This window comes from Cyclopterus lumpus, chromosome 24 (genome assembly GCF_009769545.1).
Source record: "Cyclopterus lumpus isolate fCycLum1 chromosome 24, fCycLum1.pri, whole genome shotgun sequence".
NCBI classification, from domain to species: domain Eukaryota; kingdom Metazoa; phylum Chordata; class Actinopteri; order Perciformes; family Cyclopteridae; genus Cyclopterus; species Cyclopterus lumpus.
In genome coordinates, this window is record NC_046989.1 from 8,844,464 (window position 1) to 8,858,519 (window position 14,056).

A 14,056-nucleotide genomic window follows, 5' to 3' on the forward strand; every position below is an offset into this window, starting at 1 on the left:
AATTTTCTAAAGACTGAGTGTTTTGATTACACAATCGTCTCACATAAATCCTCTTAGAATCTGCTTGAACCTTTTTATAAACTGATTTCTTGTTTTTTATGATTTATTATGTCTCTGTGTGCGAGACTCCCAGGAGGGCACTGTCTCAGACACCCAACAATCAAATTACATTCATAGTTGCTTAAATTACACTCCTTCAGCCATCTTAAGTACTGAATCAGCTGGAGGGAAGCAGCTAAACCTGATGACCGTGTCTGTACATTTTGAGTTACAGCTACTGTTGAAGGAACTGGCTCTTAGCAAGCAGCTTTACTTGGTGACGCTTATCTCTTTTCAAAGTTGTGTTAAAACTTTAAGCATTTATTGTTTTTCCCTCTTGGTTACGTACACGCGTACTGTAGCTTATTACCTTTTACTGCTCCCCTCCTCAGGAGATCCAGCAGCAGTCAGTTAAGGAGCCCTATGGACTCAATCTGGCTGAGTTTCCAGCTGAGAAGGACCTGCTCATTTATGAAAGGTAATAACCACAAAATTGGCACACACACACACACACACTGCGTACATTTATTTATGTTTGTGTCTCATACCAACCAACTCGAAGGGGCTTCTGTTATGTTTGGCTTTCAGCTCTCAGTCACCTGTATTTCGAGCATGTTTTTTTGGTGTCGCGTTGCAAACTGCAGCCTTGTTTTCTGAATGCTCCGCCCACCCGACTGGTCCTGAGCAAAATGCTTTCTTTGTATTGCTACGGACAATGTACCCAGTTCCCAAGACCGAGAAGGGAGGAACAAGCAGTAAGTGTCAGCAGCCCCCTCAGGGGCTTATCTGTCATTTTGCAAAAGGGACATTGTCAACTCTGCCCTGCTGTGTGCATCACACTTCTGCTTGTTGTCCACCTATCCCCTCCTCTCACCCCCAAGTTTATTTTTCTTTCTGTCCTTTGTATTTCGTTCGGTCCTTTCTCGCTGTCTGCTCCCAACCATGTTGATTAGATGCAGTGAATAGTCTCATCGGGCTGAACATGAACACAACTATCTGTTCTTTGGATGCAAACTGCACGTTTGATACAATGTGATACATTTGAAGGAGCACTCTGCCATCCTAAGCCCACTGCGGATAACTGGACCAGTGTGTTATTTCTGTGTCATGTGTGTGGTCCGGTCTTTGATGCAATAGTACATGAACAAGCGCACCTTATATTATTGAAAATACATGAACTTATACAATGAGGTATTCCATGACGCGCAGCATATGTTAAAAGTGTAATTTACTTAATGGAACACATGTTTGATAATACATAAACTTGTATGCAATATAAACTAGAACGTTTTGTGCTGTTGACCCCTTAACTTCTCTCTGTGGACATGAGCTGTCATTAGTTTAACCAAAAGGCGATTTTCCCATCTGGGTTGCTTGATTTGTTTTCAGTTGTTTTTATATAGTTGTTTTATAAGAAGAAAGCAAAAATTACAAAAGAAAAGTAAAAAAACAATAACGGTGTGTTACAAATATGTTCTTTTTCTTTCTTTATCCATTTAATTATCATAGGACCTTATTTTGGTTGGGTTTTCATAACTCGTATGAAGAAATGAAATGTACTGTTGAAGAGAACCAATGGCAATCGTTCTATTGATGATCACAATGCAACGCAAACACCAGACATGTTGCATTTTGAATATGGAGCATGACTCACTCAAAGTGTCTTGCTCTCTATAATTGTGTGTTTACATTCAGATGTACAAAAAGCAACTGTGGATGGTAGACACAGTTTTGAGGCGTGAATGAAGCAGGATAATTAACTTCTAATTGTTGTGAAGAATGTTGTTCTTATCCTCATACTGTAGTGGCCCATAATGAGAATGAAACTGCATTAATTATTGAGGGTGGGTGTTGGAATTGTTCCAGAGATGTTAGCTGCAGCCAAAGCTCTGCTAATCAGTGTATTAATATTAAATAATCATAAGCAAGAGCCAGAGGGGAACTCTCTCGCATGTCTTTGCGAGAGAAAAATATCTGAATGTGAAATTTGATGACATTTGAGACCTCAACAGACTTATTACGCTCATCTCAGAGAATTTGTATTGAAAAGAAATGGGTAATAGGAACCTAATCACCTTTTTTTTTAAATTATTATTATTTGTATGGGCATTTTTGCTATAATTTGACAGATGACAGTGTATAAATAGGGGCGAGAGAGAGAGAAATATCAAAATATATTGTCGATTTCTGTCCCTTCTGCAGGAATATTTGCCTTTTTCATGTCTCGTTTTTTGTTTTCCCTGCAGGTTTGCACATCTGGGTGAGAGCCAGCACAGAGTGGAAAGAACGGAACACATAAACCTGGCAAACATCATCTGCTTGTGAGTAAAACATGTGACAAATTAACCCAAACAAAAAAAAGATAAATAAACCCTTACGTACCCAAACTCGATAATCCTCACACACGTGTGATATTAACAGTATCTTATAATCTGACCCTTTTTAAAGTACCTCTCAACATTATTACAAAACGCAAATATTATAATCTGAGCATCATAAGGCTCCCTCTGTCTTTGGACAAGGGGGAAAAAAAACTTTGAACCGGAGGAACAAATAGAAGAAACCTCAGGAAGAGTACCTAAAGAGGGATCCCTCTCCCACGGCGGACAGACGTGCAATAGACGTCGTGTTTACAGAGTAGACCAACACAATCCATATGATATAATAATTAATGGAATTTGAACCAATATGAAAAAGATGGATGCAGGAGGATGTCAAGCAGCTGCCAAGTGTCTCCAAACAGAATGAGCCTGAGCCACACAACCTCCATGCCACCATGTAACCCGGAAAGAGGAGAGGCTGAATCTCTCGGAGGACGGAGATCCAGATCCACTGTGGAATATGTAACCGACAGCCAGAGGAGAGAGAGAAAGAGAGAGAGCCACGGACGGCCGACGGTCCGGCACGGAGAAGGCGGAGTTAGGAGAGAGATAAAGAGGTCAAAGGACGTTGGTACACGTGAACACAGTTGCTCGCACTAAGTGGTCTCCAAGGAAGCTGTTTAATCTTCATCCATGATAACCAAACACTCCTTCGTTACTTCTTGAAAAGTCCCCCGTGCCCCCCTGTCGCCTTACTGATGGCTGTGGCCGTGACCCAGCAGGTGATTTCTGCTCAGCCAGAGTCAAAATTCAACCACACGTGGGATGGCAATGTGCAGCCGTACAGACGCATTAGCGATTTCCCTCGTTTCGCTCTTGCCCTTTTTCCCCCTTCTCACGCATACTGGACACGTCTGCTTTGTGGGGCTCCAGGCTATCAGAGAGAGTAGAATGGAGAATAGATGGCAAGAGTTGATGCCCCCTCTTTCAATTGTTCTCATGCTCTTCTTTACTAATGCTTACATGCGTATGCTTGTATATGTATATATGCAGATTATGACTTTTTAAGAAATATATTATTTTTCATTTTCCTGTTGAGTTAGATAAAAGAATATCAATACCACTCTAATGTCCGTATGCTAAATATGAGGCTCCAGCAGGCAAGACTAGTTTGGCATTTAAAACAAGAAAAGAAAATGAAGTATTAACATTATTAATATGCACTGCGGAAGAATAATTTACCAGTCACTCTGCGCAGTGGTCTTAAAAATGTTAAAAACTTTAAGATATAACTTTTTTAACTCAAGATGAGAGATGTTGAAGTGAAGGCTTTTGAAAGAGAAAGAGCCCAAAGACGGCAGCGGCACGAGAGGGTGGAGAGGTTGTTCGCCGATGTCTTCACGTTTCATCGCAGGCAGTTCTGTCATCCTCGCGTCAGGTCCTCAAGGTCCGGCGTGGACGTCTGCTGTTGTGCAGCAGTGTTATTTTAAAACACTTTTACAGCACCGCAAGCATGTTTTCCCCGTTCGTGGTCCTTTAGTCTGAATCCTCCCTCTGTGGAGTTCTTTTATTGACCGATCAGGCACGAGCAAAGCCGACTCAATCAATGTAGATAAAAGCATAAAGGGTTTGATATGAAATGGCGGACACCTGCTGAGAGGTATCACTGAGGTGTGGTGATTTGTTTTCTCCTCAAATTATAATGAGCTTTTAAGTCACAGATCCAGATGGATGCACAATTATGACTGAAAGGTGTTTTACACAAGCTTTATTAACATATCTAACCTGGCAGTTAGCCAGATGCAAACGTAGTTTTAAAAAGGTTTTACATTTGGAATGATTTTGAGATTTATGTGGCTTCCATATCATTTTGACATAACATGAACATCTTTAATTTACAATAAGTAAATCTTATATGTAGCTGGCACACTATTAACCCAACTGATTGACATCTCACAGCTGTGAAGTGTGACACTGTAGGAAACGCTCTCTGTATCCCCGCTTTACCCCCTCAGCTGCTGTTGAACGAGCTGACTAAGTGGTTCACCTGACGAGTAGTTGATTATCCACCCTGGAGATGATGTGACGTCCTTTAGAAAACTACAATATGAGTAATTCCGCTGTAAAAGCGGTCATCTCGACAATCCTTGTCTCCATTTTCATTCCTCTTAATGATTCTGCAGCAGATTTTCATGAGATGTTGTGAGTTGGATTTTAGCCCCGTCTGTGTTTTCTGATCATCTCGTGACATGAATTGAACATGTCTCCTGTCTCTGCCGCTGTCTTTTGGGCTTTGGCCTCCTTTCTTTCAGAGAGCCGGTGTCCTGCTTCCCAGAGGACAGTATCTACGGCCTTTCTCCCCCGCAGGTTGACAGAGATAGCCGCGAGGAGTTCGAGAGCCACGTGTTGACGGGTCAGGGGCAGGTGAGGGTGCTGTGCAGGGAGGACATGTTGATGTACAGGGAGTACGTCAAGAACAGATACATGTGAGACACGGACAACACAGACCGGATCCCTGTTACCAATATGCAGATCCAATCCGGCACAAACCTCCATTTTGACGTGACATTTGATTGCAGCTGCAGGACGGAGTGAGAGAAGGTTTTCTCACGTTTGTAAATACGTTTTGCTTCGAGCTCTTGGACTTTTCTCTGCTCAGAGCAGACTGTGCGTAATGATGAGGGTGGCGCATGTAACATCCATGTGTCCTGTATTTAGACCAGGTTGATTAATTTTTTTATTTTTAATCAAAGTCATTTGTGTGTTTAAATAGTTTCAAATCTTATCCAGTTATGTGAGTTTGTTCATTCATCCACACATGCCTTACTTACACATGCCACAGGCGACCTATGTGGTGCTTTCTTTTTTTAATTTATTTCAATTCAATTTTAGTTGCAACTGTTTTAATAAAGTATATTTAATTAAATGTATTTTTTGTACTTGTAAATTATTTAGACTCTTCAGTGTTTTAAATCTTAAATGTTATTTAAATGGGATTCAGAACATTCATTTAGCAGTAAACATCTATTTGCTATCTTCAGCTATAGCAGGTTAATGTCCACCTGAGCGGAGAGCGCTCTCCCTCTGTAATAATTCGCTTACAGTATATAACACGGTACCCCTCAGGTCAGCACTACTATCTCTGTTAGCACTGTTGCCATTGTTTGCACAGCTACTGATGTTAGCGCCGTTAGCTGCTCAGCCGTCGCTATGTTGAGAGCCATGTGGAGGCAATAGATATGAATCCCATATTGAGCATTAAATGATTGCAGGCCCACAGATTATAATGATTTAACAGTCCACCTCAGATGTGTTTTGGGTTTAGCTTTATTTTTATTTATTTACTCTGTTGAACCATCGTGGGGATATGCGTTGTTTTTTTAAAGTGCTCTCAAAAGCTATTTGGAACAACAGTTTTAAGCCCTATTTGCACGGGACTCGTGTTACCAGGGGACCTCATATAAGTGATGACAGACGACCTCCATTATGACAGATCACTAGAGCTCCCCGGGTAATACTGGTCTCACGCAAATGGGGGCTTTACATGATGTAAGTCATTCATGTACTGGAAATGTACATCCAGATAATCTACAGTCAAACAAAACACATCACTGATTCTTTGACTGGGTTTTTATTAAAGTCATTCTGAACAAAACTGCACACATGGGGATGAATACATGCATCTAGTCACTGATATTTTTGGTGGCAGCGTGTTCTTTGAAGTCCTCACAAAAAAGACCTCTGTGTGTGGCACCGAGAGTGCACCGCCTCTATTTAGGTGGAAATTCAATTGGATTGGTTTGTTAGTCCATCATAAAAAAACTATGCAAAATGATTTATGATATGGATTTCGGTTGGGTATCTGCCGTGGTCTCCGACATGACTCACTCGGCTTTTCATGTGACCGCTTAGCTTATGAATGAAGACAACTCCCTCTCTGCTGACAAAAGGTGGACAAACAGCTGTTGCCTGGAAACTAAAACTAGTTACCATATTGCCATGCTGCTTTGAATCTCCCCCCTACCTCAACATCTCAATATTTCATCCATGTTTCGATGACATTTATTTGGTGTATAATACGTAATACATTTGTTAGTTAATGGTTAACTGTGTATATATATATATATATATATATATATATATATATATATATATATATATATAGTGTGTATATATACAGTATATGTAGTATATACAGTATGTGTGTATGTATATATATACAGTGTGTGTGTATATATATATATGTATATATATATACGCACAGTATATATGTATTGCTGTATTAATAGTAAGTAATATTTACTTCTGAAGCCGCATTGTGAAAGAAATATAGGTGTCAAAATAGTTGATTTAATACAAAAGAAAAACACATTTGAACATACTGTGAACCCTTCACTACATTCATCAGTTGTAGATCACTCTAAATACAAGTAAAACCCTTTGCATTAGTGCATTATCTTCTCATTAGTTATTAGCATGTCTGAAGCATAAACAATACAAATGAGAAGGTAAATAAGAGCAGGACGTTAACGAGAGTTCATATATCGCAGAAAACTGTTTCAAACAAAGGAAAAGGAGTGATGGCTGTAACCAAAGATATAAAAAGTAACAACAGCATTAATAACCTACTGGGTATAACAATATGTTTGCAAATTAGCCGGCTATTCAGTGTGAGAGACTGTGGGATAAGATTGGCTCGAAGGGTTGAATGTTGTTCCTCAACTATTTATCTGACATCAAAATGTATTCAGGAGAGAGTTTAACTGAGGGAAGAAGAATCAGCAGCTGAGGCTTGGTGTCAGGGAGGGAGATCTCTCTCTCTCTCTCTCTCTCTCTCTCTCTCTCTCTCTCTATTTTTCTTTCTTTCTTTCTTTCTTTCTGCCTCCCTCCCTCCCAGGCGGATTTAAGTCTCTGGAGATCTCTCTCTCTCTCTCTCTCTCTCTCTCTCTCTCTCTCCCAGGCGGATTTAAGTCTCTGGTCGGTCCTCTCTCGCCCTCCATGCTCCGTCCTCCTCAAGTCTCTCTCTCTCTCTCTCTCTCTCTGTCTCTCTCTCCCCCCCCCCCCCCTCCCTCCCAGGCGGATTTAAGTCTCTGGTCGGTCCTCTCTCACCCTCCATGCTCCGTCCTCCTCACTCTTTCTCCCCGAGCTGAACACCGGTCAATGCTCCACGCCGCCGCTGCTGCCCTGGGTGTCTGTCCCACGCGTGGGAAGCACAACAGAATCAAGGGCTTCACTCGAGAGCGGGTTGCAATCCCTTAGACTGAATCCTCTCACTGACCAATCGGACGAGGGGCTCCGATTTCAGAGAAAATCTCCGCTCGTAACGTTTCTTCACGGAGGTACGTTTCCTAAACCTTTCGCAAATGTGTTTTACTTTTAATCGTTTCTCTAAAATGACCTCGTAAAGATCGCTGTAGTGATGTATGATATATGTGATATGATACGTCATCAAGCGCCCACATACCACTACAAGTCCTAATATAAGTGTTCAAATTAATTAGTTAGAGAAGTTATGATGATATGGGTCGTGTTTCGTCTTCTAGAGCTAAATGCTGATTTCAGCACCGCGGACAGCGACGAGAATATCCACCCTTTTAATTGTGGCAAGTCGAGTGGCTTCTAACAGGCAGCTGTTTGTTTAAGCTTAAAGCCAGAGCATTACAATTTTAATTCAGAGTGTTTCTAAATCAGTTTTAGTTGGATGCAGGGCTTTCTCTGCTGCGCAAAATGTATATGTTTTAGGGTGGACTTTCCTTGGTCATTTTGCAAGACAGATTTTCTACAAATGAATATAGTCTGAGCCAACAACTGCTTCATTAACATTCAAATTTAAAATACTTTTTGCATTGGTAAATGATCCGCTTTGCTATTCATTTTAAAATTGGACGTTCACGCGTAGACTATGACATGCAAACAGATTATCATTAACAATTCAATCTACTTGTTCTCCTGCTGCTTACAGGACAAAAAGACGACAGCTTGGAGATGATGAACGAGTCGCTGGCAGTGAACAACTCCTTTGCGGCTCCTGTGGCTGGAGAAGCTCTCCCATGGATGGAGGCTGATTCTCCGGAGCACAACGGCAGCCTGGAGTTGTCCACCGCCCCATTAGATTTCCCCATCAACCCGTGGGACATTATGCTGTGCATGTCAGGCACTGTCATCGCCTGTGAGAACGCCATAGTGGTTGCAATTATCTTCTACACGCCGACACTAAGGACTCCCATGTTTGTGCTGATTGGGAGCCTGGCCACAGCAGACCTGCTGGCCGGCATGGGATTAATCCTGAACTTTGTGTTTCAGTATGTGATCTCCTCTGAGACTATCAGCCTTATCACTGTAGGCTTCCTGGTAGCCTCCTTCACTGCATCCATAAGCAGCCTTTTGGCCATAACAGTGGACCGTTATTTCTCCCTCTACAACGCCCTGACGTACTTCTCAGAGAAGACACTGCAGTACGTACACCTGATGTTACTGGGCACCTGGGGCGTGTCTTTGTTTTTGGGCTTGCTGCCGGTGCTCGGCTGGAACTGCCTGGACGATCCGGCCTCCTGCAGCATTGTTCGCCCTTTGACCCGAAGCAACGTCACGCTACTGGCCATCTCCTTCTTCGTCATCTTCGTGCTCATGCTGACCCTCTACTTTAAGATTTGCAAGATCGTGTGCCACCACGCACACCAAATCGCCCTGCAGCAGCACTTTTTTGCCACGTCGCATTACGTCGCTACCAAAAAGGGGGTCTCCACTCTGGCCATTATCTTGGGGACATTTGGTGCCAGCTGGCTGCCCTTCGCCATCTACTGCCTGGTAGGCGAGAAGGAGTATCCGTCAGTCTACACCTATGCCACGCTTCTGCCAGCCACTTACAACTCCATGATTAACCCCATCATCTACGCCTATAGAAACACAGAGATCCAGCGCTCCCTCTACGTGCTTCTCTGTGGCTGCTTTCAGACCAACAAGTCGTACCGTTCCAGATCACCAAGTGAGGTCTAAAGAAGTGCTAGGGCCCTTTTTGTGTGAGTGTCTGTGTGTGTTTGTGTGTGAAAAAAGACAGAGCAAAAAGACAAATCACCCTGTGATCATTGACAATCTGCTTACAGTTGACAGCGAATGCTTTACAAACACAAAGAGGATGTGAAGCTAGAAATGTGTCTCTCATGCATACTGTATCTGCACTTTACTATGTCTCAACACAAGTTTTTGAAATGCTGTGAACAAGAAACTTCTGTGAAAAAGAAAAAAAAAAAAAACTGTGAATGTACTTAAATGAGAAAAGGAATGGAAAATCTTGCACTTTAGTCCGGGTTTTTTTTTTTTTTAAATGCCAAAGCAGTATTGTATAGTCCTCATTGTGTTTAAACATTTCAACTTGTGAGTACTGTGTGCCATTTTTCTATTTTGTATGGTATTGATGTGCATTTTCTACAAGTGGAATAAAAAAATCTAATCCAGCATTGGCTCCATCATGTGTCATTACTGCAGCATGTTTCTTCCAAAGACTCCTTACACTTGTGTGTGTGCGTGTGTGTGTGTGTGTGTGTGTAATAGCCTAATGTACACTCAAAAACGGAGAACTCTGTTGTCCTCTCCCTCTTAGTCTCATCGACATCTATAATTATGATTCAGGAGCGAAGCAGCCTCTGGCACGTGTGTGTGTGCATGTGACAGATTGAGAGGAGCGATGATGATAAGTCTGGCTGCTCGCCCTGTCAGCTGCGCCGTAAAGACTGAATGAACCTGGCAGCCAAAGCAGCCACAAACACAGCAGTTTATCTGCCCAGCTGTTTAAACAGGCAGTGGTTGAGGGCATCCCAGTGCCACACAGGGACAAGAATACAGCTGCAACCAGGAGGCCTGCTAGCTTGTGTGGATACATACACAGATATCTTCCGCTTGTAAATGTTTTTACATGGCAAGCTGTTACTGCTTTTTATTAAATCACCACCCTAGATGTCCAATAAATTATATTTACAGGAGTAGTATAGTGCGAGAATGCTTTTTTCTATGCTGAGAGAATTGTCGAACAAAGTACATTTTCCCTGCTTTACCCTGCCTAAAACTGGCATTTCACTGTCAATATGTTGAGACAATACGCTTTATGAAAAATGGGTCCAATATTTACTTTGGGGAATATGATGAGAAATAATCCATCATATTCTGTGTTCACATCAATAAACTCAGGTTCTGTCGCTTGTCTCGTAAAGGGGCGGGGCGACGTTGAAACCAATGCGACACAGATACAGGAAACGGACTCTCAGTAGGGTGTGTGTGTACTTTCTGAACTCATCTTGTCAGGCTTCAAATCTAACCTCTAACCTCTAACCCTTGCAAAGAATGGCTCTGAAGGCTTTTCTCGATGGAGTGTATTACTCTTTTCCCGACTGGCTTTGGTAGGAGTTTGACTGACAGATGGTTCATCCAATCACCTGCCATGTATTTCTTTTAATTGCCTGTCCTTTAAACAGTTTCCAATGTGTGTAACAAACCATATGGCGCGTCAGGACCAGCATTTGGTCTGTTATAGATGATAATGATGCAGGGCCCTCCTTGTCCTTGTCACATGTCAGCAGTCACAGGCGTTTCTACTTCACATGAGCTTTTTTTAACATGAGTTTTTTTTTTTTTTAAACTGGATTTTGTTCACAACTCTTGTTCCCGCTCTCACTCCTCAACAACAGTTCTCAAACAACAGCCACATAGGGATCACTGCACTTGCTCCTCGTGTGGACTATCAAGTGTAATAATCTCCTGTCTTGAGAGCTGTGACGTCCTCAGTCCGTTTGAAGCGGACCACAAAGTGGGGGAAAGGTGAGGGATGCTGGAGGCCACTAATGGACCGCACTCGGAGGCCTGGGCGCTCTGAGAGCGAGGGATGTTTGTTCACCTTGTTTTTTTCTCTACCTCAACAGCTGTTGCTTTTGGCCACCCACCAAATATGGGAACCGCCTGTTTGTTCACAGGCCCCAGAAAGAGAACTTGTGGCAATAGGTGACTATTTAAAGCGCAAATGTCTCAGATGGCACATGTTTCTTTCATCGTGCATTCATTGTTGTATACCGGCATTCTACAATTCACATACCGTCCAAGTAATATATCAGGTGGAAGTTAATCAATTTGCATGAACACATTCTGAAAATGATTTACAGCCTCTGAAACACACTGTTAACATTTTATGGCTCTTTAAAGAGCTACATCAGGCTGGTCTGGTGCAAACTTAAATCATCTGTTTATCTACAAAAAATATATATATTATGATAATATCACAAGAACAACAGTTGATGGTGATTAGTTATGATGTCAATTACTGGTTCACATCTTCAGGAGTTTCTTCAGAGAAAAGCATTTATTGTGCTTAAGATGTGCAATTACTGGAAATATATGTAGAATTTCATATCTACATATTCAAGAGTTTAGTGTGAATTTATATATCTCATAAAACATGATATAATGTTGAAATTAGACTTTAAATACACAACACTAGGATTCATCAGTATACAGTATACAGGCGTATTGATTTAACCCAGCACATTTATTTACATATATCTATCTGCATCACTAGAGCCTGATTTCAGTCACACAGTCTGATATCTGACTTGCAGCTTAAAGTGCAAACTATACCAACAGCTTATTTCATAAAGAAAAAGTCATTAAATACATTTAGCAACTATGTCATCTGTTCTCAGCAGCAACGTGGACTTTTTATTTTTTCTAAGGTTTATATTAACAACACAAAAAATGGTCTTCCCTTTGATATTACATCCATTAGGCTAAATAGGGGCTGCTAGCACTGTTTGAATTATGTAATGCTTGATCAGTGAAGACCTGAGCAACGCTCCAGGCAATTACCAAAGTACACAGTCTAATGATTCCCTTTATTAATTACAGCAGGAGCAAATGCTCTCCATAGGAACATTACTATTGTTCATATAACCAGCTCGATGGAAAATACTTTGGATTTATTGATTGTGTAATCACCCAAATACATATATTGTTGCTTCTGGGTTGTCATTATTACATAATACTGTTTGAGATACAGTACAGAGGGTTGAATATGACAGACTCAATGAAAATCAATACTAGCATTCATTTATTAGTGCACACCGTGGAGAGCGCAGTGGTGTCCAGGAAAAACGTTGGAACCGCCTAAATGGCTTTTGGATTGTTTTACCCTGATGAACACACACACACACACACACACACACACAAACACACACACACACACACACACACAAATACACATGCACACGCACAGCACACAGACAGACAAGCCCACATTAGCTACATAAAAACTGCTTTGCAATAAAAGCTATTGTCACTTGCCTTCATCTCTTTGTCTGTGGCCTGATCATGTGTGTGTGTGTGTGTGTGTGTGTGTGTGTGTGTGTGTGTGTGTGTGTGTCTGCATGTGGGCACAGGATTGTATTGTATGAGTGCTTGTCAGTGGCCTGGAACCTACCAGGATTTGTCATGGGTAATTTACCAGATTCTGAGTGGGTGTGCATTGCATGTGCGGGCTATGCTGGCTGTAGTGTACATGCTGCCTGCATGATGTGTGTGTGTGTGTGCGTGTGTGAGAGTGAGTGTGTGTGTGGGAGAGAGAAGCCCTAAACCTGACCCAGGGGGCATTAACTCCTCTCCCTTGGTTTTCTCAGAAAGAACACTGTGACATGATGAGTCAGGGAGATAGTTTGAGGTACAATGACTTTAATACATGTTGAGGGCAGCAACACACTGTTTGCAACTTTGTACTCACGCTAATTATGTTCACTTTAGAAGTTAAACGACCCCTAAAAAGGGCAGTGTCCCCTCCTAATGGAGGTACATTTATAGTTGAAAGCTTTTCAAAGGATCAAACATCAAGAAACACATTTCCAAATAGGGATAAAAAGTGTTCTGTCTTTATGTTGATTTCTCCACTGATAGTTTAATCATCTACTATCAGATGTACGTCAAATAAACTGATAATATGTATTACCCCAAGTCTAACACTCAAATCAATATTACTGCTCAATCCCCTTTGACATTGGCCTTCTTTCTTCTAGTGCTCTGTATTGGACACTTTGCCAGGTGAGTGGACAGGAGGTTACTTTCTGAATGGTCCTTACAGACTAAAGGGGACTATTTTATTGTTTATAAGTCTTCTATGATACTGTACAACAATTAATTGTAATTTGTTATAATTCATGGCTAAAAGAGAGGAGAGGAGGGCTTTGATTCCATTTTAATTTAAAATCTGTGAATGATCACAGGAGGAAAAATTGGACCATTTAACTCCTATTAAGCTTCAATTCCTGCAACCAGGTCAAAGTGACCGAAATCATTAAGAATTATTAGTATTTTGTCATGCCGGGGTCCTATCTGTGCTCAATATAGACAGCAACTCAGGCAAGGAGAGAAAGTATCGTGAAACGGGTCAATTTGACCTAATAATGATAATAAGAAGGCAAGTGCTCAAGGTATCTGCAGCCGGTTCACTTACTGAGGTTCCTTGCTCACGCCTTCCTTCAGCCTCATCAGAACGATCAGAACGGTAGAGACCTTCAGAACATGACGGCTCAACTTTTAAGAGGCGCTTCTGTCACTAATGAACTTTCCCCGTGCCACCTGACACTTACCCACCATCCCCCTTTACTTGACTGGTCTCATCTTCTTTTCAATAGAAACTCATTTTGACTTAATAAGAGCTTTACTCA

The 14,056-nt window shown here is 41.6% G+C and overlaps 2 protein-coding genes across 3 annotated transcripts in view; both read left to right on the forward strand.

Moving 5' to 3' along the window:
• The window catches only part of fig4a (FIG4 phosphoinositide 5-phosphatase a), a 34,000-nt gene extending 28,710 nt beyond the window's left edge, over positions 1-5,290 (forward strand). Inside the window, exons 22-24 of one of the 2 annotated variants that reach the window (XM_034527596.1) lie at positions 432-517; positions 2,286-2,360; positions 4,673-5,290. In XM_034527596.1, coding sequence (XP_034383487.1) covers positions 432-517; positions 2,286-2,360; positions 4,673-4,850 — 339 coding nt within the window. In that variant the 3' untranslated portion in view covers positions 4,851-5,290. Of the gene's footprint in view, positions 1-431; positions 518-2,285; positions 2,361-2,782 lie in introns of both variants that reach the window. The other variant, XM_034527595.1, reaches the window with a different exon arrangement.
• Positions 5,291-8,348: 3,058 nt separating this feature from the next.
• On the forward strand, positions 8,349-9,356 carry LOC117727596 (G-protein coupled receptor 6). The gene has a single exon (XM_034527983.1). The coding sequence runs from the start codon at positions 8,349-8,351 to the stop codon at positions 9,354-9,356; it is 1,008 nt and encodes a 335-aa protein (XP_034383874.1).
• The last annotated feature ends 4,700 nt before the right edge of the window (positions 9,357-14,056 follow it).